Source organism: Podarcis pityusensis, assembly GCF_964106645.2.
Source record: "Podarcis pityusensis genome assembly, chromosome: 6".
Taxonomy (NCBI): domain Eukaryota; kingdom Metazoa; phylum Chordata; class Lepidosauria; order Squamata; family Lacertidae; genus Podarcis; species Podarcis pityusensis.
In genome coordinates this window covers 52,496,681-52,510,283 of record NC_138030.1, presented here as the reverse complement: position 1 = coordinate 52,510,283, position 13,603 = coordinate 52,496,681, and the positions used below count along the sequence as shown (strand labels likewise).

The 13,603-nt window shown below is 46.4% G+C and overlaps 2 protein-coding genes across 5 annotated transcripts in view; one reads left to right on the top strand and one right to left on the bottom strand.

The window, feature by feature from the left end:
* LOC308479038 (phosphatidylinositol 3-kinase regulatory subunit gamma) overlaps positions 1-13,603 on the top strand; it is a 263,420-nt gene that overhangs the window by 155,741 nt on the left and 94,076 nt on the right. The gene's annotated exons all lie outside the window — the stretch shown is intronic.
* LOC308479118 (uncharacterized protein) overlaps positions 1-13,603 on the bottom strand; it is an 86,737-nt gene that overhangs the window by 28,136 nt on the left and 44,998 nt on the right. Inside the window, exons 4-5 of one of the 2 annotated variants that reach the window (XM_081009599.1) lie at positions 4,098-4,238; positions 2,276-2,368 (exon numbers count right to left, since the gene is read on the bottom strand). In XM_081009599.1, coding sequence (XP_080865725.1) covers positions 2,276-2,368; positions 4,098-4,238 — 234 coding nt within the window. The remainder of the gene's footprint in view (positions 1-2,275; positions 2,369-4,097; positions 4,239-13,603) is intronic. The other variant, XM_081009600.1, reaches the window with a different exon arrangement.

Genomic DNA, 13,603 nt, shown 5'->3' with positions numbered 1-13,603 from the left:
ACCCTTCCCCATTGAATCATTTCTGGTTGTGGAGAAGGTTTGTGGCTTTGGGCTCTGAACTAAAGTGTAGCATTTGGAAGGTTGCACATTAAAAAAAAAGTTGCTGCTCTTCATATATGGGAATGATGTAAATAAATTAATGAGATCAAAGCAAAGCCTGTTCGCACGAAGCTTTTTGCCTTTGCAAGATTGTGCGGTCTGATGGCTAGCCTAGCAAGAATGTCTATGGATCAGAAGTTCTGAATTCACTATCTGAACTTGCTCTCACCCTTGGTCATCATGCATGGACGAGGAAGCAGTTTTGGTTTCTGTTTCTCCAAAGGGATCCAAACCAATAGGCTCAAATTATAATAAAGAAGATTCTGATGAAACTTTTTGAAGAACATTCTGATGGTGTAAGCTGTTTAACAGTGGGACAGGCTGTTTTGGAAGGTAGTGGACTTTCCTTCATTACAGCTTTTTAAGGCTGGATGGCTAGCTATCAGAGATGTTGTAGCAGTGGATTTCCCACATCAGCAGAGAACTGGACCTTGTCCCTGTTGCTGGCATGGCCTTGGCATCCCAGCCTGTCACATGTGCCCCCCCCCCCCCATGCCTGGCTTGCTGGAGAACAAATGGAGAGTGGCCATAATAGGCATAAGCTCAAAGGATCATTTTTCTTGTTGCACCAAAGTCCACATCCAGGGACTCTGATGTTGTATCTGAAAACCCCAACACTGCTAAGTCTGTGATAGTAGGTGTGCCTACTTGAGAGTAAGTCTCATTGAATTCTGCAGGACTTGCTTGTGAGTACTTACACATAAGGTCTGACCATAAGGCTGCAATTTTGCTCCTACTCGCTTGGTAGCAAGCCCCACTGAGCACAATGAATTACTTTTGCATAGATACGTATAGACTTGCACTGCTCTAATACAACCTCTAAGATTAATAGCCCTGTTGAGAGGAAAAAACAATGAAGAGTCTTGATAGTACCACTCTTTCACCAGATTTGCAAGTACAGAAGCTTGCTACTCCACCATAATGAAACCCCCTCCAAAATCTTGCCAGTATCGAAACCTGAGCATCTTTCAGACGTGCTGTAAATGCGGCCCGCTTTCTAGTGACTGGGATAGGAAGTTAAGTCAGCGTGGGGTACTTTTCGTCTTGTATCAGATTTCGTTTTAGTGGATACTAGGATGGAGCAGGTTTTTTAAAAATCCTAAACACAATTGATCGATAAACATTATGATGGTTATTTCTATAACACTCCTCCAAAGTACAAAGTGCTTTCCCTGCAGAGCTCAAGATGCCCCCTTTGTTGGATGTGCATATTGCTCAAGAGGCCTTGTCATTCATCTCTTACTGCTTTGAAAGTGTCTGTCTCTGGAAGGGAGGCTCTGCGTGTGCTGTTGTAAATGCCTGTCCTTAATGAGCAAGCTGTAGAGTCCCAGGTCCACTATTGTGACCTTGCCTCCCACCTCATTGCCTGCTTTTCATGCAGCCACATAATAATGAACACTCCAGAGGAGCCAGAGAGAGGGAGAGGGAGGAAACATTGTCCCGAGAACAGTCCAACTACTTAGACCACAAATTAAGCCAGATAATGGGATGTGTTTTAAAGCAGCATGCCTTACCTTTGGGGTATAGTCTGATGGCTGGCTGTGAGTAAGAAAAGAAAAACAAAGCACAGAAAACAATGCTGGAGCGGGGGTAGCACTGAAAAATGGTTAGCTAAAAGAAATCCAAATGTGCTTTTGTGTCATCTCTCTCGGAGCGCAAAATTATGCTTTCCCCAAAACTCCTTACACAGAGCAATGCCCCATTGTTGCAGATCTTATCCTGTTTTTCCTGTTCTCTTTTCTCACCCATCGTTTTGTATTTCTGCCATCCATATGTAATCCTCCTCCTCCTCTCATGTTTAGCGGGTTGTTCTTTAATTTTCTACAATGGGCTTAAGGCTCAGGTTGTTACTTCTTGTCGATTTGCATATCACCAGCTGTGTATCCCCCACTGACACTGCACATTTTTGTTGGGAGATGTAAATTGCACAGGGGTGTGGGGAAGAGAGTCTGCAAACTAGGTTCTGAAGTAGCCAAGAACTTTGCTGGGGGTGGGGGGTGGAAACAATGAATGGGTGCATAGGTGCACATGATCAGATTTAAAAATAAAAACTTTTTAAAGGGTAAGAATCATAAAAGAATATATAGAAAAGTAGGACATTTGGCCAGAATGAAATGAGTTGTTAAGTGGGATCCTGGAAGAATGCCGTTTATGTGAATTCTGATACAAAACTGACCTGATCTGCAGCTCCCAGAGTAATGTGCAGATTGAAACATAATTATCCTTAAGATTTCACACTTCTCTGAATTTTCTGTTGTATAGTTCATACCTGAAAAAGTATTCAAATGCATATTTTTAGAAAAAGTTCATTTAGAAATGTGTATTTTTTGAGATTGCATATTCAAAAATATGTATCTAGATGTAAATTTTCATGTGGAATTTTTTAAGAGTTACAGAATAATGCGGAAATGGGAGACTAGACTAATGAATGTAGGAATGGCAAAGTGATATAGGCCACACAGAAGCTAGTCCAGTCATCCTGCTCACATTAAGATACAGCTGATAGAATTCCCTTAGACAAATAGCAAAGATCAGTGCTATTCTCAAATAAATAAATATATTGAGTCACTTACATGCTTATGGTTAGCAATTCTACATGCATTTTATAGTGCAATCCTTTACATGTCTACTCAGAAGTCAGCACCACTGAGACCAGTGGGATTCATTTCAGCCTTACTCCCCTGAAAGGCATCAATCCTAACCATGACTACTCAGAAGTAAGTCCCATTAAATGTACTCCCAGGTAAGTGGGGTTAGAACTGCAACCTTAAAGTGTGAAAGACCACATTCTAATAATATTCTAAAATGCAAGACTAACTAAATTTACATGTAATACTAACTTGTATCATGTTTCTTCTTTACTCATTCATCTCCATTGACTTATGGCCCTTGTCAATGGGGTTTGGATGGGGTTTGGATGGCACCCTAAGCCAACCTATGGCTTAGCTCAGGCTTCCTCAAACATGGCCCTCTAGATGTTTTTGGCCTAAAACTCCCATGATCCCTAGCTAGCAGGATGAGTGGTCAGAGATGATGGGAATTGTAGTCTCAAAACATCTAGAGGGGCAAGTTTGAGGAAGCCTGAGCTAAGCCATAGGTTGGCTTAGGGTGCCATCCAAACCCCAGAATGTGAAGTAGCTCTCCCGGATAAACCACAAGCCATAAACCATAGGACAAATCTTGGTTACAGGTTGTCGTTAGTCAGGAGAGAGCAAAACCACAAACCCAGACTCAGTTGAAGAACTAAGCCAAAACATGGTTTAGCATAGTGCGACAGCAGAATGAACAGGAAGGAGTAAAATGGCTTCAGTCTCATTTCCTGAGGCCTGCACACCACCATGGCTTGGTTTAGTGTGATGTGTGAACCAGGTCAGTGTCTTACCACATCCCTTGCTTCAAGAGTTAGAAAGTACCCACAGTGAAACGTTTCCAACATTCCTAAGGAAGAAGCTCTGTCGATAATACACCCTCGCTACCCATCCAAGACAGATTAAACTTTAGCATTTGTCAACAAGAAGCAAAAGTCTTCTGATGACACATCATCCTTGCAAGAGAACTTACTGAGTCAAAATTGTATTTGATTTGGCAGAATGGGCAAATTATCAGTGGGCAAATGACATCCCCTAGTCATTTGTCTGATTAGTCAGCCTATTCCTCAGAAGCACCTCTCGGACGAACTTGCCTATAATGTGATTCAAGGCACAGGAGGTAAAAATTGGTCCTCGGCTCAGCACTGGCTAGCTGGAAAGTGGCCAGTTTAGGTCAGCATATTTTAAGAATGCAAGCAAACTGGAAAGGATTCAGTAGGGAGCAACTAAAATGATACAGAGTTTGCAATACACATACAAGGAAAGGCTGAAGCAACTGGGTATATTTAGCCATCAAGCGTGGTTTTTAAACCTTAAGACATCAGATCAAACATTTTGGGTGTGTTTGGGGTTTCTTTTCCCCCTTTCATTTTCTAACTTGGGTTAGTGTAGAGTGGGAAAGCAGTTTACCTTGACCAGGAAGAAAGGTTATATGAAAGTCAAAAGCTTGCATGGTTCTTCTCACCAGTCTTCTGTAGCATGAAGTCCACTTCTGATAGCAGTCAGCAGGGGTGGTGAACCCATGGCACACATAAACCCACAGTAAGCCTCCTTTAGCAAAGGGAGAAGGACGGTTGACAAGTCAAGTAGCAGTTGCTTCCCAATAAGCAAGTAAATGCTGCATTGGCTATCAGCTGCAACAACAGAGCTTCCAAAAGGAGGGAGCCACAGGCCACACACAGCATTGGGACATACTTGGGCATTCACATTTGAGCTTTTCTTGACTGTTAAGCCACAGAAAGACACACCTCTCCACCACATTTGTCCTGTGAGAATTTTTGTTTAATAAAAAAAACCTGCAATTATATCTCCTTGTGATTTGCTAAAATGCATTCCCACAATCATTTCCCTCCACTTTGAGAGGCCTTTTTAAAGGGTCACATACATCCTGAAATTGTGAATACCTAGATGTGTATGTGGATTCCAGGTCAGTATGACTTGGTCAGTGTTATGTACTGAGTTGAATAGGATCCAAACTGTAGCAGTCTGATTGGTCCTAGAACAATAGGATCCAAAAGGCAGCAGTCTGATTGGTCCTAGAACAATGCAGCAGTATGATTGGTTGGCAGGAACCACCCAATCCTGCTCCAGATAGAAGTGAATCCACAACCTGATTGGCTTACAGTAGAATTCCAGAATTAGCCAATCATGTGCAGCCCATTGTGTAAATAATGTATATAAAGCAGATACTGTGAGGGGACAATTATTCATTCCTCCTCACCACTATGAGCTGAATAAAGAGCATGAAATCACTTTGCGACTCTGAGTATATTTCACTGGCGACGAAGGTGGGATCCCGCTGAGCTGACTGCCACACACAGCACCGCAGCACCGCCAACTGCCGCACCGCTGCCTCGCACCGTGTATCCAGGCTTCAGCTCCGGGGCACAAGGAACTCAGAATGGCAGCCAACAGCAGCTTCTCGCCATTCAACCCAGCATCTGGAGACTGGGAAGCATACGCCTCCCGTTTCACCTTCCTCCTAGAAGCCAAAGGGGTCACCGACGAAGAAGACGCCAAGAAGAGGGCGATATTCTTCAGCGTCTGCGGAGAGGAGACGTTTGAAATCGCCCGGGCTCTCCTTGCGCCTGAAGACGTCGCTACTGTTCCATACAAAACAATAATGGAACAGCTGAAGGGGCACTTTTCGCCGCAGCCCTCAGTGGTGGCTCGTCGAAATGCCTTCTACGCAAAGCGGCAAGCCCCTGGGGAAACCATAACTGGGTTTGTGACCTCTCTCCGCCAAGCCGCCTGGTTCTGCAACTTCTCAGAGCTGGAGAACATGCTTCGTGACCGCCTCGTCGGTGGCCTGAAGGATGAGAAGCTGCAACGGCGCCTCTACGCTAAGAAGGACCTAACGTTCCAGGTCGCTCTGGAGGAGGCCCTGGCAACAGAAGCTGCCGAGAGGTCGACCCAAGAGGCACGGCCGAGCCTGCCATCCCAACCGAGGGTCCACCATGAAGACCTCACCGACGACTCAGGATCCGACAGGGAGGAGGTGCACCGAGTACAGCAGCGCACTCAAGCAGCGCACAGACCACAGCTGCCTCGACGAGAAGGAGGGAACTGCGCAAGCTGCGGGGAGAGTCACGAGAGGAGGACCTGCCGTTTCCGCAACGCAGAGTGCAGGCAGTGCAGAAAATCGGGACACATCGCCCGGGTGTGTCGGGCTCGGCCCACCCGACACCAGGCATCAGATGACCAATCCAAGAGCCCCAGGTCCCGGGGCCCAACGCACCAAGGCAACTCGACGGAGCTCACGGACTTCCAGGTATACCAGTTGCCCCACCCCAACGTAGAGAAAATTTATGTAGAGGTACAGATAGAGGGGGCCCCATGCCGCATGGAGCTTGACACGGGTTCAACTCTATCCATAATCTCGGCAAGGACCTTAAGGAAACTGTGTCCCACTGGGGGTCCCAAACTCAGGCCGGCCCCATTCACCCTCCGGGACTTCCAGAAACGTAAGGTCCCACACCAGAGGAGTTTGAGGACCGCCTCCGCACCGTTCTGCACCGTTTCCAGACGGCCATGCCAAAAGTAAGAATTTTGGTTTTGGCGAAATTGATTTTGAGGGAGTTGGTGTCACAATATGTCATGAGCCCTCTGAGCATGTTGTTTAAGCCCTGCTTGGTTAAAGACAGTATCACCATGTCGTCCGCATAGAGTAATATGGGGATCTTGAGCTGTTGTAAAGAGGGGGCAGATTGATTTAGGGCCTTCATGGTTGTAACGATGTCATTGATGTAGAAATTGAATAGAAAAGGGGCCAAGAGGCAGCCCTGTTTGACCCCTTTATTCAGAGGGAAAGGATCAGATAGAGCTCCCAGAGGGCCGAATTTTGGTCCTGGGGCACCAACTCCCGGATGGAAGAGAGGTACCGGTGGCGTACTTTTCCCAGACACTCAACACAACCGAGCGGAACTACTCGCAAATCGACAAGGAGGGTCTGGCAATCGTAAAGGGAGTAAAAAAATTCCATGATTTCTTGTACGGGCGGCCCTTCACCGTGGTGACTGACCACAAGCCGTTGCTTGGCTTGTTTGCCCCCGAAAAGCAGACCCCCCAAGTGCTGTCTCCTCGCGTCCTCAGGTGGTCAATTTTCCTTGCCAGCTACCAGTATGCACTGATTCACCGACCTGGGAAGGCGATGGGCCATGCGGACGCCCTCAGCAGGCTACCACTACCGGAAACAGGCCCTGACCCAGCACCTGCACAAGAGGTTATGAGCCTGGAGCTGCTTCCCGACCGCCCCATTCAGGCACAAGAAGTTGCACACCATTCCAAGAAAGATAGGGTCATCTCCCGGGTCCTGGACTGGGTGTGGAGGGGATGGCCCAGCAGCAGCCCCGGGCCAGAATTCGCCGGCTACACAACCCGCAAACATGAACTGTCGGCCCACAAGGGGTGCCTGTTATGGGGAAGCAGAGTCGTTGTTCCCCAGCCCCTCTGCAAAAGGGTCCTCACAGCCCTACACGAGACACATCCAGGGGTAGTAAGAATGAAGGCCCTTGCCAGGAGTTATGTGTGGTGGCCGGGGATCGATGGAGAGATAGAGGCCTGGGTCAAACACTGCCAGGCCTGCCAAGAATCCCGCCCAGATCCCCCAAGGGCCCCAGTCCAGTCCTGGGAGTCCGCCCGAGCACCATGGTCACGCCTGCATGTGGATTTCGCTGGCCCCTTTCAGGGGAAAACATTCTTCATAGTGGTGGACTCCTACACCAAATGGCTGGAAGTCGCACTGGTACCGTCCACTTCCACGTCCGCAGCCATCCGGGTACTACGCAGGCTGTTTGCAACCCACGGGCTCCCTGACACTCTCGTCTCAGACAACGGGACTGCATTTACGTCAGGAGAATTCCAAACCTTCACAGCGCAGAACGCCATCCGCCACATCCGTTCGGCGCCGTTCCACCCTGCCACCAATGGCCAAGCAGAACGCATGGTGCGGACCACCAAGGACACCCTTCGCCGCATGACGCAAGGGGACTGGGAGTACCGCCTTGCCACATTCCTTCTAGCACAGCACAGCACCCCCAGCTCAACGACTGGCCGGAGCCCCGCTGAACTACTAATGGGTCGGCGCCTTGCAATCAGATTGGACCGCCTTCACCCCGATAGAGCTCAGGATGAGGTAGTGGTGGGGGAAGGCAGGAACCCCCGGACCTTTGAGGCCCAGGACCCAGTGTACGCAAAGAATTTTGGGGCAGGCCCAGCATGGGTACCCGCCACAATCACCAGGGTCACTGGCCCCGTGTCGTACGAGGTGCTAACGGATGGGGGGCAATGCTGGCGCCGCCACTGCGACCAGATACGGCGACGATTCCCGGGAGAAAACCAGGAGGAGGACAGGTCAGAGGAGTCCCAAGGGAACAGCGGGGCAGTGAGGCCCATAGAGCAGGAGGGGCCAGCAGGAGAGGCAGAATCAGTAAATACAGAGAGGACCCGTGAGGCCGAAAGGACACCGGAACCAGAACCACGACTGAGCGAGCCGGTTGCACCAGACCAAACAGCCGCATCACAGCCAGCATCCTTGGAACACGAGCCAGAACCCGGAGCCCGGACCAGGGAACACCCCAGGCCACAACGCACACGTAGGCCGCCGGCATACCTTGAGGACTATGAATGCGACCTCCCGGGCAGGACTGGAACTTAGAGGGGAGGGGTGTTATGTACTGAGTTGAATAGGATCCAAACTGTAGCAGTCTGATTGGTCCTAGAACAATAGGATCCAAAAGGCAGCAGTCTGATTGGTCCTAGAACAATGCAGCAGTATGATTGGTTGGCAGGAACCACCCAATCCTGCTCCAGATAGAAGTGAATCCACAACCTGATTGGCTTACAGTAGAATTCCAGAATTAGCCAATCATGTGCAGCCCATTGTGTAAATAATGTATATAAAGCAGATACTGTGAGGGGACAATTATTCATTCCTCCTCACCACTATGAGCTGAATAAAGAGCATGAAATCACTTTGCGACTCTGAGTATATTTCAGTCAGACTGAAATTTAGCAGTTCATGGCCTAAATATGTGTGGGTGTGGGTGTGGGTGTGGGTGTAACTTAACTGGTTTCCCACCATAAACAGAAGGAAGCCAAAAGATGTTGGCATACTTTGGGCATTGATTACCAATCTGCTAAGAGCCTAGCATAGATAAAATGGTGGCAGACCAGTAGACATATTGTCAATTGCGTGGGGATAAGAGGTCGGTGCGAGTTTTGAATCCTCCCCTCCTGCTTCCCAGTTTCCTCTGCTGCAAAGAAAACCCTCCTCCGCAGAAAGCTTTTCTTTCAGTCAAGCTCTACGATCAAAAGTAATGCCTGCCAGAAGAAAGGCAGTTTTGGGTGAGGCAGTTTTGTGGGTAGAGAGAGTGCAGGCAGGCCTAGGTCTTGGCATCCTCTTCTAGAGTGGTCACATGCATTACCAAAAGAGAGAGAGAGAGAGAGAGAGAGAGAGAGAGAGAGAGAGAGAGAGGAAAGGTTACTGTAAAAAGAGGACACTGGTTTACATTATATTTGCATATGCTGGTTTATATGTGTAGGTGCAAATTTAGAATTGCTATCTTTGAAATATAAATACAGTACATATCACTGCAGTGGGAAAGATTGAGACCAGTTGACCTGTGTGCCTGCTGAGTCTGCATTTCAAGGTCCTTCCTGCTGACCCATCTTATGGTTCATTTAAACTTGGACTGGACAGCCTTTCAAATAGTGGGCTACCTTCCCTAAAGTCGGCCACATGGCCACCCTACCCTCTTCCCTCCTGCTGCTTTCCCACTTTTAAATCACAGGTCCAGTTTGTGTGTTTTTTCATGGGATTTACACAAGTCCACATTTTCTAAGTGAAGTTCTGCTTCTGTAACTCATCTTTCTACCAGCGGGCAGCTTTTAAGTTGAAATGTTCTGCTGTCCCAGAGCTGTTTTCATTTCCTGACCTTCTCCAGTTGTTTCTGCTTTTTAGCAATTCCAGGAACTGGCAAAGAATTTTGGTGCAAAACCTCTTTGCCCCAAAAGGTGTTTTTCAAACAGAAATCCACTTTCCAAAACATCCAAGAGAAGGGGAATATTTCCATTTCATGTCCTTTGAAAGAGAACCATTCCTCACATTATGAACGTCAGACTCTGAAACAGAGTGAAAAACAGTCCTGCCAGCTCTCCCTTTTCATGCCTTCCCAGCTGGCGGACGATCGGACCAGCCCAGCTGTGTCCTGTTCCCACTTTGTTCCTACTGCAAGAGTTTTGGAAACATTCGACACAGCAGAGGATTGGGAATTGAGAACACGCCGCATGCCTGTAGCACAGTTGACTCTGCAGAAGAGAATTTGCTGGTTATAAAATTCCCTTAGTAGTTCCTTCTGCAAAAAAAAAAAGGCTGCAAAATGGCCCCAGTTTTGCTAAACAACATATGAAGGACAGGCAGGGCCAGCTCCAGGTTTGAGGGGGCCTTTGGACCCTCAGACTGCCATTTAAATCCAAACCCCAACCCTGGCAGTACTCCAGAGCACCAGATGCAGCGTCGTTCCGTGCTATAGTGAGAAAGTAAAATGGAGGCTCACAGAGCCAACTACCCTATGTGGAAGGCATGGGGAAGGTGACAGTGCTGGCGGCACGGTGTGGGGCACAGTAGCTGCCCTAGGATGCTGACCTTGAGCCTACACTGAGAATAGGCCTGTTTCTGGGTTGTATTCCTTAAGAAGGCAGGTGACGGCTGAAACAACAGAACGCTCTTCCTTACAAATAACAATCCATTCTCTTTATTATGTTAGGGCTGTGAGCTCCATTGATTGTGCGACCAACAGGGCATGGCCCAGGGCCTTTATTCTGCCAGAACTCACAGGAACTCAGTTCCAGCACCTCTCTGGTGGGTGCCATTGCCATTATAAGAGAACAAGGGAGGCGTTCATGGTGAGTTTTGGCACCTCTTTTTCTAGAAAAAATAGCACTGGCATTGCCCATTTACTGTTCTGGGAGTTCTCCCACCACCACCACCCCCTCGAGCCAGTTTTGGGGGTGTACAAGGCTTACCACTTGTGCAATGTGCCTTGCACAGGGCTTTCACTGACATGGCTTATTAGGTGAATCCTACCCATAAAGGCGAAGTCTCAGAGGCTCTTTGAGGCAGAAAATGAACAACCACGTCGCTGTGAAATTAGTATCTACACTTCCTTTTCTTAATCTGGGATGCAAGAAGAGCCCTCTGAAACATACCAGTGCTCCAGGCATACAGTGAGTATAGCTTTCTTAATCTGCTCAGTGTCAAATTCTCTCCTCCGAAACCCTCACCAAGCTGCAATTTGCTGGGTACAGTTCTGAACATTCCAATCAGCTGTGGAAACTGTGAGTGACGTGTGCAGTGCCAGCTGAATGCAGGGTGCCAAGGTATTCATGGGTTCGATCCCCCTTGGCAAAGCCCACACAAGCTTGGTCTTAAAGGGGCAGAACTAGATCAAAACAGGAAATGTTCACAAAATCTCATGTCATAATTTCCAGAAATTCAGGTGAAATGCACTATTTCACTTTACCTGAACAAAGGAATCAGAAGAAGCAGCCTGATATAAATGATATAAACATATTTTTTTTCATGTTTGTCTTAATCATAAATTTCTGTGGATTCCAAAAAAATATTCTAAGCAAGTACAGTTTCACTGTTGTGAAGATGTAAGAGGCATCAATGGCTGCAAAAGGGGACTTAGTGCATGAATCACAGGCATCAAATTTCAGTTCCATTAATGCATATTTGTACTATAAAGGACTATGTTTTTTGCCATTCCTTCCTTGCAAATTCGTATAGTTTCAAGGCTTCAAGTAATATTAAATTGGCATGTTTACTGTATATTTTAAATGCATAGGTCTCACTTGTGCCCAGTTGAGCTTACTCCCAGGTTAGTACGTATGCACAAAGGATTGATTCCTAGGATTGATTAACTTAGGCCTGTAGCCACTGGGCATAGGGGACTGTGGAAAGCAGTGTGAACTGCTTTCATTTTAGTGATGATTTTACTCTTATAGGTAAAATAGTATGAAAAACCACAGTCAGAGTTTTCCTAACTTCTCAGTACAAAAAAAAACACAAAATCTGTTTCCACTTACTAATGTTCTTTCCCAATGGCAAAATCACTGAGATAACGAAAATGGATTTTTAAATGTTATGGAATCATTTTTATTCTATTAATAATAATTCAGTTGTGTTGGGATTGTTTGATTTTGCAATCCTGTCCTTCCCTACGTCAAGCTCTACTTAAGACGTACTTAGGAGCAGACATGTTTACCATTGCATTGTAAGTTAACTATATAGTGAATTCTTAATGAGTTCCTGGAGTTCATCTCCTACACAGCTGGAGACATCTCAAGACCTCTTTCCACATTTTCACATTTTGCATTTGCCATTTGTGGGGAAGGAGGATTATTGAACACCCATTTGCACTATTGTGCAATAGTATTTGCTGAAAATATAGGGTGTATGTGATATCAAATGAACCCACCACAAGAAATGTGAATTTTGGTTGCTAGAAAGGAAGGGCAAACTACAGCAGTGCAGGAAGAGTGCACTAAAGAGCAAGGGATATAGCAGCTCTTTAGGACCCTGGGGGTTCCTGTAGCCTGGCATTCAAACACTCATCAAACATAATTCAGACTTTACTCACTGGCTTAAAACACTGAAAAGTATGAGCAGCCAGACTGGCTCATCTTCCAGAAACGGCTTCAAAAAGTTGGCTGCACATTTTGCTTCATAACTTTACTTCCTGGAGATCTAGAGACTTACTTTTAAAAAGCAGAAAAGATGTGAAGTTCAGAGTCTGCAAGCATGGTCTCTTGTGTAATTGTTCCAACTGCCCTATTATAATCTGGCCATGTCTCCTACCCATCCTGTCATTCAGCCCATTTCCTTGTGATCTGAGCTCACAGACACCTATTAGGTGGCTGACAAGTGCCCTATTTTTTCCATTTATCAGCCTTACAGGAGCATGGTGCTGGTAGTGGTTAATTTACATACATTCCCTGCTAGCTGGAGGTGGAAATGCCAGCAGCTATCCTTCCTTTCGGTTTCATTGTGGAGGCAGTAGTTGTGGTTGATGCAGAAGTCAAAGTCGTGATGTTGATTCAAGCTGACATTGCTAGAACTGTACATCGAAACACCCACCTGCACTGGAGATTTATCATGTCCTTGTAAGTGTCACTTTACTGTTTTAGGTAATGTACAGGTTGAGCAGGCCTTATATGGACACAGAAGGAATTGCATATGGGCAAATGATACTAGTCTCAGAGCAGTAGTAGTTCTGACTCTCAATCCAAAACAGCTCTTTCCCAGCTAGATCCCAGTTGCTCCCACTGGTTTTGAACCCTTTGTCCTGGCAGATTAGTGTGTCTCACACATCCAGTTATGGTTATATATCCAGCCATCTATAATTAGAGAACACTGAGCATAATATAGTTTATGGACTAGATTCTACAAATTTAGTTAAGTTGGTCCCATGGTTTCATAGGGTTCTGGAGTGTGAGCCCACCATACTATTCAATACCTAAGCTCAGACAACTTTATTGGAAAGCTGATTGTAGGATACCTCTGAGCATGTTTGGAGTGCCTATACCTCTCCACTGAGTCACTACAACTAGTTCCCCCATATCTGGAATGAGGGTCCAGTGATTAAGCCAACAGTAGTGAGATAACTGTATGATAAACTACAGCACAAAGTAATCAGTTACTGAACTGAATGATCAATTATTTCTACCTGCTTCCTAATCAGTCTCCCTGGGACTAATATGCCAGATAATTAAGCTTCCTTCAGTGATGACTTGTTTATTTGTTTTTTTGTTTTTATGTACCATTGGTAAGAGAAATTACTCTCTCTTTTTCTTCCAAAAGTCACTGCCACCCTCAGAATCATGACCATCTGTGGCACAGAATCAACCAACAA